The 14,090-nt window shown below is 33.0% G+C and overlaps 2 protein-coding genes across 4 annotated transcripts in view; one reads left to right on the forward strand and one right to left on the reverse strand.

Moving 5' to 3' along the window:
- The first annotated feature begins 324 nt into the window (after nucleotides 1–324).
- LOC126742507 (endoplasmic reticulum resident protein 44) lies at nucleotides 325–2,625 on the forward strand. Its single transcript, XM_050449159.1, has 8 exons — nucleotides 325–552; nucleotides 775–850; nucleotides 910–1,081; nucleotides 1,137–1,327; nucleotides 1,382–1,611; nucleotides 1,670–1,829; nucleotides 1,882–2,067; nucleotides 2,149–2,625. Exons 1-8 carry the CDS (start codon nucleotides 505–507, stop codon nucleotides 2,277–2,279), a joined length of 1,194 nt encoding a protein of 397 aa, XP_050305116.1. The 5' UTR covers nucleotides 325–504; the 3' UTR covers nucleotides 2,280–2,625.
- A 3,471-nt stretch (nucleotides 2,626–6,096) lies between these two features.
- LOC126742503 (potassium voltage-gated channel subfamily H member 8) overlaps nucleotides 6,097–14,090 on the reverse strand; it is a 115,902-nt gene continuing 107,908 nt past the window's right edge. For all 3 annotated transcript variants that reach the window (XM_050449150.1, XM_050449149.1, XM_050449151.1), the window contains exons 12-16: nucleotides 10,794–10,986; nucleotides 10,660–10,744; nucleotides 10,411–10,598; nucleotides 10,119–10,359; nucleotides 6,097–7,163 (exon numbers count right to left, since the gene is read on the reverse strand). In XM_050449150.1, coding sequence (XP_050305107.1) covers nucleotides 6,585–7,163; nucleotides 10,119–10,359; nucleotides 10,411–10,598; nucleotides 10,660–10,744; nucleotides 10,794–10,986 — 1,286 coding nt within the window. In that variant the 3' untranslated portion in view covers nucleotides 6,097–6,584. The remainder of the gene's footprint in view (nucleotides 7,164–10,118; nucleotides 10,360–10,410; nucleotides 10,599–10,659; nucleotides 10,745–10,793; nucleotides 10,987–14,090) is intronic.

Here is a 14,090-nt window from a genome sequence, read left to right on the forward strand (position 1 = left end):
TTCTAGTATTTTCTTAACTCAATTTTTAGAGGTTTGGAACTATCATAATTCGATTTAGCTAATCATTATTAATATCTGGACAAATAATTATCAAAATCCCTTAGGAATTTTAGGAGATACGGGCATTATATTGATTAAATAACAGCGAGCGCGGACTATAAATAGGTCGCTGGCAACCGACATATGCTGCGTTCTCGATTCTGGTCGCTAGATATCGATTAGACGCTAGCTTCACACACATTTGTACAACCTCTCTTCAGTCCATAAAATGCTCCCCACCCAAAAACGTTTGACAAATGACGTTTAACCTTTGACGTTTCTCTGACGTTTTGTCAACGTTGTTGACGTTTCAAAATCATGGATCAAGGGCACTTCACAAAATAAGTTTTTTTTGGACACATCACACAACAAAAATCCATTTATTTTCCATTTTTCATACAGTTAATCCCTATTAAACCACTTATTTAGATTAAGCTCTTTTTAAACTAATTTAATCGTCTGGATATGACGGGTTTGATTTATTATAAGACCCAGATTCTTGCAGTTTTTGCGGTAAGTAAGAATATTGCTAGGAAAAATTGCTGCTAACTGCCTAAACTTGCTTTCTGAAGTACAGTTTCAACTCTCTGTTCTCCACAATTTTCGTTAATTTTCCACATTATTTGTATCTAACCCTTCATTCAGCCACTACCCTTAATTATAACCTAAAGTGTTTGACACCTAAATTATACAATTATGGTGGTTAGTCCTATTTGCAATCACTATGCCTTTTAGGTAACATGGCTGTTCTACAACCCAACAAACAGTGAAGCAGTACAACTTACATCAAAAAATTTTGATACCACTTTAGGTATTGTCCCTGCCCTCTTAATTAGTCATATTATAAAGACAAATTTATATTCTTTTTAGCAACTAATGAGCTAGTCTTTATAAACTTCTATGCCGACTGGTGTAGATTTAGTAGCATGTTAATGCCCATTTTTGATGAAGCAGCAGTAGAAGTCAGCAAAGAGTTCCCGGAGGCTGGCAAAGTTGTTATGGGAAAAGTGGATTGTGATAGGGAAAGCTCTATAGCTTCAAGGTAAAATTTATCCATCATCAAATTAATTTAATAAGTAAAAAATGAGTTACTATAGGTTCCACATAACTAAATACCCCACATTAAAACTTATACGTAATGGTCAGCCAATGAAAAAAGAATATAGGGGGCAAAGGTCTGCAGAAGCCTTTGCGAACTTTATCAAAAAACAAATGGAAGACCCTGTGCATGAGTTTAAACACTTAAGTGAGCTCAATAAACTTGAGTCTAATAAAAGGATCATTATCGGTAACTTTATATATAAATTGATTTGAGTGGAATATTAGTTTTAATGGTTTAAAGGTTATTTTGACCGAAGGGACCAGCCTGAGTACCAAATGTTCAGGAGGGTGGCCACTAACTTAAAAGATGATTGTCAGTTTCATGTTGGATTTGATGAGGCGTCCCGTGAAATGCACCCTCCGGGGACTCCAATTATCGTTTTTAGGCCCGATAAGGACAGATCTACTGATCAGGATGAAACTTATCCTGGAAGTTTGGCTAATTTTGATGAGCTGCATATATGGGCACAAGTAAGGAGTGTAGTCTTTAATTAGGCAATTAATATAGACATCATACGGTTGTTCTTAGGAAAAATGTGTTCCCCTTATAAGAGAAATAACTTTCGAGAATGCAGAGGAGCTTACCGAGGAAGGACTTCCATTTTTGATTTTGTTCCATGCAGAAAATGATAAGGACAGTATTAAAAAGTTCAACGATATTGTCAAGAGGGAATTGTTGTCTGAAAAACGTACTTTTTATTTTCCAAATATTTTCATATTATTTTTAAACCATTTTTTTAGAATCTATAAACTTCCTTACTGCCGACGGTCATAAATTCGCCCATCCCTTGCACCATTTGGGCAAAAGCGAGGATGATTTGCCATTGATAGCCATCGACAGTTTTAGGCACATGTATCTATTTCCTAAGTATGAGGAAATGGATGTTCCTGGTAAATTGAAGCAATTTCTACAGGATCTTTATTCAGGTAAGGTAGTAATTTGAATTTTGTCATTTTTATAAGAGTTTTTTGGTCCATTATGGCCATATGTAATGTCTTTTTTACTAGGTAAACTGCATAGGGAGTTCCATTATGGTCCAGAAAGTGATACGGAGCAGCCAACGAAACCGCCAGAAAGCACTTTTAAAAAGTTGGCGCCCTCAAAGAACCGGTACACCCTCTTGCGGGACGAACTATAAATTAGTTCAGCTGTGATCTTAGTTGGTTATGTCTTAATTTATATATGTTTATTAGTGAAATTACAACCTTTAATGAAGTCAATTTTTGTGCTTTTAAAGCCTGTATTCGGGGAGAGGGGTTAAACTTTTAAAATAAGTCTTCAGATATTTTAACAGTGATTTTAGTACTCGGATGTGCGTATTTTTGTTTATAATGTCAAGTTATACAAACTTTAAAGTAAACGCGCTGTTTTTATGCGATATTTGAACGAAATTTCCTTCTACATTGTTTTATGTTGTTTTTCAATAGTCCACGGTTTGTAAATATCGAGTTTATTTGGATTTTTAAATAAATTGGTTCACTTTATTTTGGTTTTTATTATACATGCCCTAAATTTAGCAATTTTTTTGGGTCTATTTGAGGAATTTGATTCAGGTTGACTGCCTGTAAGACTCCTTTAAGTACTCATAAACTTATTCCAAGCAGTTAAAGGTCATTTATGAACTTATTCCAGGATTCTTGGTCACTTTCACTACTTGTAAGGATCTACTAAGTACTCATAAACATAATTCAGGCAGTTAAGGATAATTTATGAATCTATTCCAGGAATCTGAGTTACCTTGATTGCCTGGAAGTACCGTCTAACTATTCTTAAGCCTCTTCCAGGCACCTAAAAATATTCTGAGGGTCTATTCGAGGAATTTGAACCAGGTTGACTGCCTGTAAGAGTCCTTTAAGTACTCATAAACTTATCCCAGGCACTTAAGGGTAATTTATGAATCTATTTCAGGAATCTGAGTTAACTTGATTGCCTGGAAGTGCCTTCTGACTATTCTTAAGCCTCTTCCAGAAACCTAAACAAAATCTAAGGGTCTATTCGAAGAATTTGAACCAGGTTGACTGCTTGTAAGAGTCCTTTAAGTACTAATAAACTTATTCCAAGCAATTAAAGGGCATTTATGAACTTATTCCAGGATTCTTGGTCACTTTCACTACTTGTAAGGGTCTCCTGAGTACTTAAAAACATATTTCAGGCAGTTAAGAATAATTTATGAATTTATTCCAGGAATCTGAGTTATCTTGATTGCCTGGAAGTGCCTTCTAACTATCCTTAAGCCTCTTCCAGGCACCTAAACATAATCTGAGGGTCTATTTGAGGATTTTGAACCAGGTTGACTGCCTGTAAGAGTCCTTTAAGTACTCATAAACTTATCCCAGGCACTTAAGAGTAATTTATGAATCTATTTCAGGAATCTGAGTTACCTTGATTGCCTGGAAGTGCCTTCTAACTATCCTTAAGCCTCTTCCAGACACCTAAACATAATCTGAGGGTTTATTCGAGGAATTTGAACCTTGTTGACTACCTGTAAGAGCACTTTAAGTACTCATAGACTTATTCCAAGCAATTAAAGGTCATTTATGAACTTATTCCAGGATTCTCAATCAGTTTGACTACTTGTAAGAGTCTTCTGAGTACGCATAAACTTATCCCAGGCACTTAAGAGTAATTTATTTATCTATTCGAGGAATCTGAGTTACTTTGACTGCCTGGAAGTGCCTTCTAATTATTCTTAAGCCTCTTTCAGGCACCTAAACTTAATCTGAGGGTCTGTCCGAGGAATTTGAACCAGGTTGACTGCCTGTAAGAGTCCATTAAGTACTCATAGACTTATTCCGAGCAATTAAAGGTCATTTATGAAATTATTCCAGGATTCTTGGTCACTTTCACTACTTGTAAGGGTCTCTTGGGTACTTAAAAACATATTTCAGCCAGTTAAGGATAATTTATGAATTTATTCCAGGAATCTGAGTTACCTTGATTGCCTGGAAGTGCCTTCTAGCTATTCTAAGCCTCTTCCAGGCACCTAAACATTTTCTGAAGGTCTATTCGAGGAATTTGAACCAGGTTGACTGCTTGTAAGAGTCCTTTAAGTACTAATAAACTTATTCCAAGCAATTAATGGAAATTTAAGAACTTATTCTAGAATTCTCAGTCACTTTGAATATTTAGAACTCTTCTGAGTACTCATAAACTTATCCCAGGCACTTAAGGGTAATTAATGAATCTATTTCAGGAATCTAAGTTAACTTGATTGCCTGAAAGTGCCTTCTGACTATCCTTAAGCCTCTTCCAGACACCTAAACATAATCTGAGGGTCTGTTCGAGGAATTTGAACCTCGTTGACTGCCTGTAAGAGTCCTTTAAGTACACATAAACTTATTCCAAGCAATTAAAGGTTTTTTAAGAACTTATTTCAGTATTCTCAGTTAGTTTGACTACCTGTAAGAGTCTCCCGAGTACTCATTAACTTAGTTCAGGCACTTGTAAGTATTCTGAGGTAGGTAAAAGGATTCCTGTTGGGTCCATAAGAAACTAAGAGCTCTCGGAGGAGAACAGAATGCCTGAAAAAAAAGATATATTCCTTACAATCCTTTAAGGACTACTCAGAGAGAGCAGATTGCCTGGAATAGTAGATCTGTCTGTTCTTCCACTAAAGAAAAGAAGTTAGGTGAAGAAGCAATACCACCCTTACATATTCTGCTTCCTACTTTACGGAGTTTTGTAATAAACCTATCCTCTTATTATAATTGCAAATTTTTCAAACGTCTTTCAGACTACACAGCTTTAGTTTGTATCATTTGCAGGGCAGACACTAATCGAATTGTGTATATTTTTTTTTTCACGTTAACTATCTATAAGAGTCCTTTAAGTACTCATAAACTTATTCCAGGATTCTCAGCCAGTTTGACTACTTGTAAGAGTCTCCTGAGTACTCAGAAACTTATTCCAGGCAGTTAAGAGTAATTTATGGAACTATTTCAAGAATCTGAGTTACTTTGACTGCCTGGAAGTGCCTTCTAACTATTCTTAAGCCTTTTCCAGGTACCTAAAAATAATATGAGGGTCTATTCGAGGAATTTGAACCACATTGACTGCCTGTACGAGATCTTTAAGTACTCATAAACTTATTCCAAGCAATTAAAGGTCATTTATGAACTTATTCCAGGATTCTCAGTCAGTTTGACTACTTGTAAGAGTCTCCTGACTACTCATAAACTTAGTTCAGGCACTTTAAGATATTCTGAGGTAGGTAAAAAATTCCTGTGGGGTCCAGAAGAAATTAAGAGTTCCCGGAGGAGAACATAATGCCTGAAAAAAGAGATATATTCCTTAAATAAAATCCTTTAAGAGCTACTCAGAAAGAGCAGAATGCCTGGAAGAGTAGATCTGTTCTTCCATTTAAGAAAAGAAGGTAAGGAAAAAAAAGCACGTATCTTGGTACCACCCTTACATGTTCTGCTTCCCACTTTACAGAGTATTGTAATAAACCTATCCTTTTATTAAAATTGCAAATTTTTCAAACGTCTTCCAGACTACACAGCCTTAGTTTGTATCATTTGCAGAGCAGACACTAATTCAATTGTGTATATTTATTTTCAAGGAATTTTTTACTAAGGTGTATGAAATTGAAACCTAATTACTTTTGGTTAGTTTTGTATCCTATCTACGAAGTACAGCAGCCTGATTGCTCTCAAATGCCTGGAAGATGGTTTTGAGTTCTCAAAGGTTTATTTTAGGCACTTAAACTCCCTGCAAGGGTTTTGGGATCACTAAAATGATTCGTCCAGGTCCTAAACGTTACCTGAGTAACTTGCAAGCTGTTTATTTTTATTTATATTTAAAACTCTTAGTTTTTTAATCAATAGGAAACATATAAAGCAGTAAAACAACAAATTGAAATAAGGCTGACTTTATTGATTCAAAACAAGAACGATATAAATGATTTTCGACACTTTTTGAAGTCAATATTAAAGTTTCTATTACCTTAAATTAAAAAAAAAAATATGAAATTTAATGCGATATTCTTGGAGAGAAAATTGTCCTTACATTTACAATTTTTAACAAAAAACTAAACATTTATTTGGAATGTACGCATGTATTTTAATTACATCTATAAGGGTTGTCTTTACATATTAATTGATTCTTATTTAAGCTAATAATGTTCACTATATATATTCTTACACAGTTATATCACATGCAAATTAGTTTTAAATAAAGGTTAACAACAATATGTCTACTACTTAGGAACTATTCTAGAAGACTCACGAATATCCTTTCAAAAGACGACATTAGAATCACAATAGAGGCACTACCTTGTAGATCACATGATATGCTTATGGTATATTTACAATTTTACACATACATTAGAAAATTTTTACAATAGTATTAAAAATATGTTTTGTTTTTTGATGATATGTACAAATAAGGAAGCTTAAACTAATCAATATATGTAACAAGAAGAAATTGACTTATCTCACCCCATTTAGCTATCTATACTTCTCCTATACTTTATCACGCTCTGATTATTCCTCCCAATAGTCTCAAATATCTGCACCCTCCTACCCGCGTTATTATTCCACAAAAAGGGGGTGTTTTCTTGCTCACCCTCGCTCTCCTCCTCATCCACCACGATATTACACTCGTGCTTCGCACTATTTAAAATACATTTCTCGTTATACCTCTCGTTTTTGCACGTATAATCCGGATTACTGTGACTCTTTTTCAAATTCACCCTGTTCAGCACCTTCTCTGAGTCCAAACCGAGAATTTCCAAAATGAATTTCGGATTTTCCTTGACGAATGTGCGCAGGATCTCCTCGCCGTTCGTTTGGGTTTCTTGGTCTTTCAATACCGGCGGTGGAGGTAAGAAGGGTTTTGGGGAGGGAGGCACTCCCTCCCAACCGAATATCTCTGGAGGGTGTGAGTTGCTTCTTGCTAGAATTGAGGAGGAATGATGGAGGTCGGTGATGTTCGGGTTGGAGTGTGCGGAGTAGTTGGTAGAGGGACCGTGACCGGAGGAGGGAGTCGCCATTTCTTGGAGCGCCTGAATTGCGTTGCGAACCTTTAAAATGATATAAGGAATTTGTATGGAAATTTTCAAAGTTTGATTTTGGGTAGTTTTTGAGTAATGGGCGTTTTTCTTACAGGAGTGCCTGGGAGGGATAAAATATTTTGTCTCTTATTGGCAAGTGAATATCTTGAGTGCCAGTAGTTAATATTTTGTTATTATTGATTTGTGAAGACTCTAAAGGTTTTTTAAGAATTTTCCGAAAAAATTATTAAAATCGATGTACTTGAAATCAAGATATTGACATTGTCCTCACAGGAATGCCTAGAAGTGATAAAATGTTTTGTCTCTTATTGGCAAGTGAATATCTTGAGGACTAGTAGTTAATATTTTGTAATTATTGATTTGTGAGGACTCCGAGGGCTTTTCAAGGGTTTTATAAGAAAAAATATTAAAATCTAAAGACTTAAAATGGAGCTATTGATATTTCTCTCACAGGAATGCCTGGAAGAGATAAAACGTTTTGTCTCTTATTGGCAAGTGAATATCTTGAGTGCTAGTAGTTAGTCTTTTGTAATTATTGATTTTTGTAGACCCCCAAAGGCTCTTCAAGCATTTTCTGAAAAAGTTAATTTGTATACAAATTTTAAAAATTTTATTTTGGCCACTTGTTGAGTTATGGGCATTTTGTCCATTTTTTTTGTTTAACAAAAATAAACCATTTTTTCAAAAATATTTTCTTTGCTTGACATCCTGTGCATTTTTTGAAAAAACGCTGAAATAAGTATGTGTCCAGTAAAATTGTCCAGAAAATTCGTATTCAAATTATGTATGTATATCGTTATGAGCATTTTATTAATAATAATAATAATATAAATATCGTTTATTTAGCATCTTAATAGCTACATACAATAAGTGGTATTAAAGAAGATTATAAAATATATAAATTATAAAATATTTATATAACATTGCAAGGAAAAAATACATGAACTTTGAAGAGCACGTAAGATTATATTTTAGTGATAAAACTAAACTAGATTAAAACTAGTAAGGTTTTTTAATAAAAAAGTTTAAAATTATATATATAAAATGGTAAAGATAAAATTGTAAACTTAAAATTGAAAAGTTAGTGAAAAAGGTAAAAAAATTGAAGTTAAAATTGTCTTTTTTTTGCCACATTAAAAAAAAATATTTTTTTAAATAATTTATTTCCTCAAGACTCTCTACATGTTTTTTGAAAACGCTGTAATATTTACCCAGTGAAATTGTCCTGGAAATTCGTATACAAATTTTCAAAATTATATTTTGGCAAACTTTTAAATTATAAGCATTTTGTCTAATTTAAAAAAAATATATTTTTGAAAAAATATTTTTTTGTGAACATTCTGTCCATTTCTGAAAAAAAGTTGAATTGTGTATTTAGTAAAATCGTCCAGGGAATTTCTATACAAATTCTCAAAATTTTATTATAAGAATTTTTTGAGTTATTGGCATTTGGTTCAATTAAAAAGGAAAAAAAATTAAATATTTTTTCACTTAACACCCTGTATATTTTTTGGGAAACGCTGAAATAGGTGTCTGGTCAAGTAGTTTGAGAAATGCGTGTACAAATAAAAAAAAATATATTTTGGCTTATTTTTGAGTTATGGGATTTTGTCCAAAATTACGTTTTTTTTTTCAAAAATTTTTTTTTTTTTGAAGGCTCTGCTTAATTTTTTGAAAAACGCTAAAATATGTGTCCAATGAAATGGTCGAAAGAACTTATACACAAATTTTCAAAATTTTATTTTAGCTAGTTTTTGAGTTATGGGCTTTTTGTCCAATTTAAAGAAAAAACATATTATATTTTGTTTACTCACTCTGTATATTTTTTTAAAAAGGCAAAAATAGTCTAGACAAATAGTCTCGTCAAAGTAATGCGTATACAAATTTTCAAACTTATATTTTGGCTAATTTTTGAGTTATGGACATTTGGTCTTTTTTAAAAAAATACACATTTTTCAAAAAAAAACTCGTTAATATCCTGGGCATTTTTTTGAAAAAAGCTAACACATGCATGCAGCGAAATTATCCAGAGAACTTGCATACAAATTTTCAAAATCTTATTATGGCTAATTTTTGATTCAGGGACATTTTGTCTAATTGCAAAAAAAATATTTTTTTTTACTCAACACTCTGTATATTTTTTAAAAAACGCAGAAGTACGTGTCTAATCAAATAGTCTAAGGAATGCCTGAAACAAATTTTCAATTTTTGTTGCCTAGTTTTTGAATTACAGGCGTTTTGAGACCATCAAAATAGGGGATTTTGAAACATATTGCAATTTGTATTCATTATCGGACATTTTTGGGCATAACTTGGAAACCACCTTGAATAAGTCCATAATTTTTCATATTAATATTAAGGGGTTCCTGAATATTATTTTGAGGGTAGAAACGCGACTTTGGGTTAATAATTTGATTTGTAAGAAGATTTTTTGTTAGGGCTTTTTTTCTTGCTAATTTATAAGTCAATTTTTAATATTTTTATGAATATTCTTATTAAATAATTCAAATATCGTTAAAAAGATTTTAGACAATAAAAATGCATTTTTTACCTAATAATTTCATATACCAATCTTTCTTGTACCTCAATTACTTTTTCAGTTATAGGCAATATTGTCATCTAGGGTTCAAGGACCACCAAAATTGAGGTTTTTGAAACACATATTGCAACTTTAAAATTTTTATTCACTTTTATTTATAGCTTGAAACTCACTTGGAATATTTTCGTAATTTTTTTACTTTCCTGAGGATGCATTTAAGGGTAGAAACACGATTCTGCGTTAAGAATTCGGGTTGTAAGAAGAATTTTTGTTGGGCCACTTTTTTTGCTAATTCTCTTAATAAATTCTTTCGCTATTCTTGCGAATAACTTGGGAACCACTTGGAATATTTTCACATTAATACAGAAGGTAAAAACGTGTTTCTGGGTTAAGCCAAACCAATCGTCAAACCTGCCTATACTCACCTCAACACTTAAAGCAGCCACATCCTGATGCAACGACGATATCTGACTGTCCAACCGCTCGCTATTGGGTTGGACAACTTCACTCTCCACCTTCGGCACCAATTCCTCATAAGAACTAAATTTCGGGGTGGGCATTATGACACTCCGTTGCCTCTCCACCCTTTCCCGCAACATCGCCAAGTGATTAGTGGCCACGCCCCCGAGGCGTGTCCTTCGAGGACTTTCCTGGATCTCTTGCAACCTAAATCCAGTTTAATTTATCCGGACTTATGTCAAGAGTGCACCGAATTACCTTAGATTGAACTTGGTGTGCCTCGGACTGCTAGTTGCTGTTGTTGTTGTCGTTGTTGTCGTAGCAATTTGGTGTAACGGTGATTTGTTTGGTGATCCCGGGGATTCTTCACCTTCCTGTAGGTTCTCGTCGTCTTCACTTATACTCGGGAGGGTGAGTGAGGGTACTCCATTACCTTCAGATTCTTGCTGTAAGTTCAATTTTAGCATTATTGTCATACCAGGAGGTTCTTTTTAACTTTGAACTTACCTCTGCCTCGTAACCCTCTCTTACGTTAAAAGTGAGGTCGTGCTGTATGTCGTTGGCAAACTGTTGCTGATATTCCGGGTAAAGTCTGAAAATTACCTTAGTAAATGCCTTGAATTGCTAAGTGATTGGCTTACCTTAAAACATCCACCAGCCCTTGTATGTTTATGCACTTTAGGTCGCAATAGGTAAGAGCTCTGACGTCACTGTTGGATTTTATGACGATATCGATGTTGCCCCCTCCGCGGTTTCCTCCACCGTCGGTGGTACCGTTGGATTGGTGGTGCTGCAGGTGGGTACTTATATCTGAGCCCACTAAGTCACCTTTACCTATAAATAAGTGTTTATTTAAATTCTTATAAAACAAACAAAAAGTTGAGATATATAGACGTTGTTCTGAAGTTGTTGGATTTATAAAGGCCGTTCACGTGAACGTCCTTTATTTTTTTAAGTAAAAAAGGCGAAATCTGAAACAAAAACGGTTAATTACGTCCCGGGGTTTCTTTTTTGTTAAATTGTCACAAACACGTTTTGCGTAACGGCAAGGGATTAATAAAGGGAAAGACGGGCTTTTTTAAAGGCTTAATTAACATTATTGGGTGATTAAGAGGGTTGACAATTTCATTTGGATCGTTTTTTTTTTGTTAATTTTTACGGAAAATCTATTGCTTATCAGAATAAAACGCAAGTTTTAGAAAATTCTTCATTTTTTAAACAATTTTTGGAATTTTTTAATAGTCAAGGTACAAAAAATTAAGACAAAAAAAATTCTCAAACGATAATTTAATTTTTTTTCTGTAACAAAATTGAAAAAGCTTTATGCATGTCTCATACAGTGGGAGAAAATCGTGAGAAACCTATTAAGCAAAATAGGCGTTTTTCTTTCTCTTTAATTATAAAGAGAAGAGATAGAGTTTTTCAAAAAATGAACGGAAAAGGAGTTATTGGCCTTTTTTTGACCCAAATGTGGAATTTTATTTTTTGCAAAAAATATGTCGGTCTTTGGCTAAAATGATTTTAATAAAAGTTGTTGGAAATATTAACAGTAGAATTTAGAAAAAATAATTTTTATAATATTTTTGATACAGTAGGAGAAAATCGTGAAAAACGCCGTACCAGAAACAGGCAATTTTTTCGAAAAGGTATGAAGAATTAATTTTTTTTATTTTTGTAATCGATAGAGTCTCTTATTATAAAGCGAAAAGTATTTTAGGGATTTTTTCAAAAAATGAAGAGGAAAGGAGGTATAGAAATTTATTGGTTCTTCCGCCAAAACAAAACGGAAATTTTTAAAAATTCTCTATTTTTTTAACAATTTTTTGAAATGCTTAAAATAACAAGAAACAAAAAATTAAGATCAAACAATTCCAAACACAAATTTTATTGGGTCTATGTCTAAAAATTAAATGGGCTTCATTTTCCAGAAAGTGGGAGAAAACTGTAAGAATATAGACGTTTTTCTGGAAATGTATGGAAAATTAATTTTTTTTTATTACTGTTAACGATAGTCTGTTCGTGTGTAAAGAGAAAAGTATTTTTTAGAGTTAAAAAAAAAATTAATCGTAAAGGAGTTACTGGCATTTTTTGCTTTCTGCAATGCTAAAATGATTGCTTAATAAAACTTGTTGGAAATATTAAGAATAATCCCCAGATAAATTAATTCTTATTAAATTTTAGGTACAGTGGGAGAAAACCGTAAAAAGCGTCTTAGCCAATATAAGCAATTTTCTAGAAATTTAGGGAGATTTGAATTTTTTTTTATTTTTATAATGGATAGTGTTTTTTATTCTAGGGCTTTTTTCAAAAAAATGACGGGTAAGGAGCTATTAGTATTTTTTGGTGTTTGCTATTTTACAAGGCATTAAGAGGTATAAATTAAAGACAAAAATTCTTCTTCCAGGCAATTGGGGGAGATATTTTGTATTTTGCAAGCAAGCAGTTCTACCAGGCAATGAGGACAATTTCATCTTTTTTACAGGCAATTGAAGCCACTTTTCATATTTTCAAAAGGCTTGAAGCAACGTCTCGTTTCTTCCAATGAGTAAAAGTAATTTTTTACATTGTAGGCAATTGAGAACATATTGCTCATATTATTGGAGCAACTGAAGTGATTTCTCGTTTTATCCAGGCAATTCAGGTTCTATTTCCAATATTTTCCAGGCAACTAAAAGGCTAAACTAGCGACTAAATTTCTTGTTTCTTCCAGGCAGTTAGTTGTTCATTTATCTCTTATGTTTTCTTTAATTAATTTCTTATTATTTTGAAGCAGTTGGAGTGTCTTGTCTCTTCCAAAGACTTAAAGGCATTTTCAATATTTTCTAGGCAATTGAGGCCAATTTTCTTATTTTCGAAGCAATTGGGGTTAGAGTTTTCCAACTTTCTAGGCAATTAATGCTATTTTTCTCTTCTAACAAGCGGTGAAGTTAATTTCTTATTTTTTCCAGGCAGTTGAATTCGTTTCTCATTATTTTCAAGTGGTTAAAGTTATGCCTTGTCTCTGTCAAAGAGTTCTAAAGTCGTTTTCAATATTTCCTAGGCGATTACGGTCAGTTTTCTTATTTTCCAAGCAATTACGGTGAAATTTTTGAAAATATCCAGGAAATTGATGTCATTTTATTATTTTCAAGCAGTTGAGGTCATGCCTTTTTTAGGCAATTAAGGTCATATTTTTCAAATCTTCCAGGTAATTGAAGCAATTTTTTTATTGCTTTTTAATACAAATTGAAAAGTATTTTGGCGAATTTTTCAAAAAATTAACAAGAAAGGAGTTATTGTCATTTTTCGTTTTTTTTTGGCTCCATTTAAACGAAAATGTTTATAAATTTAAATTATATTATAATTATAATTATTAAAAATTTATTTTTAGTGTTTTTTATTCTAGGGCTTTTTTCAAAAAATTGACGGGTAAGGAGCTATTGGTATTTTTTGGTGTTTGCTATTTTATAAGACATTAAGAGGTATAAATTAAAGAAAAAAATTTTTCTTCCAGGCAATTAGGGGAGATATTTCGTATTTTGCAAGCAAGCAGTTCTACCAGGCAATGAGGATAATTTTATCTTTTTTACAGGCAATTAAAGCCACTTTTCGTATTTTCAAAAGACTTGAAGCAACGTCTCGTTTCTTCCAAAGAGTAAAAGTCATTTTTTACATTGCAGGCAATTGAGAGCATATTGCTCATATTTTTAGAGCAACTGAAGTGATTTCTCGTTTCGTCCAGGCAAACCAGGTTCTATTTCCAATATTTTCCAGGCAACTAAAAGGCTAAACTAACGACTAAATTTCTTGTTTCTTCCCGGCAGTTGTTCATTTATCTCTTATGTTTTCTTTAATTAATTTCTTATTATTTTGAAGCGGTTGAAGTCATGCCTTGTCTCTTCCAATGACTTAAAGGCATTTTCAATATTTTCTAGGCAATTGAGGCCACTTTTCTTATT

Source organism: Anthonomus grandis, chromosome 11 (genome assembly GCF_022605725.1).
Source record: "Anthonomus grandis grandis chromosome 11, icAntGran1.3, whole genome shotgun sequence".
In the NCBI taxonomy this organism is placed as follows: domain Eukaryota; kingdom Metazoa; phylum Arthropoda; class Insecta; order Coleoptera; family Curculionidae; genus Anthonomus; species Anthonomus grandis.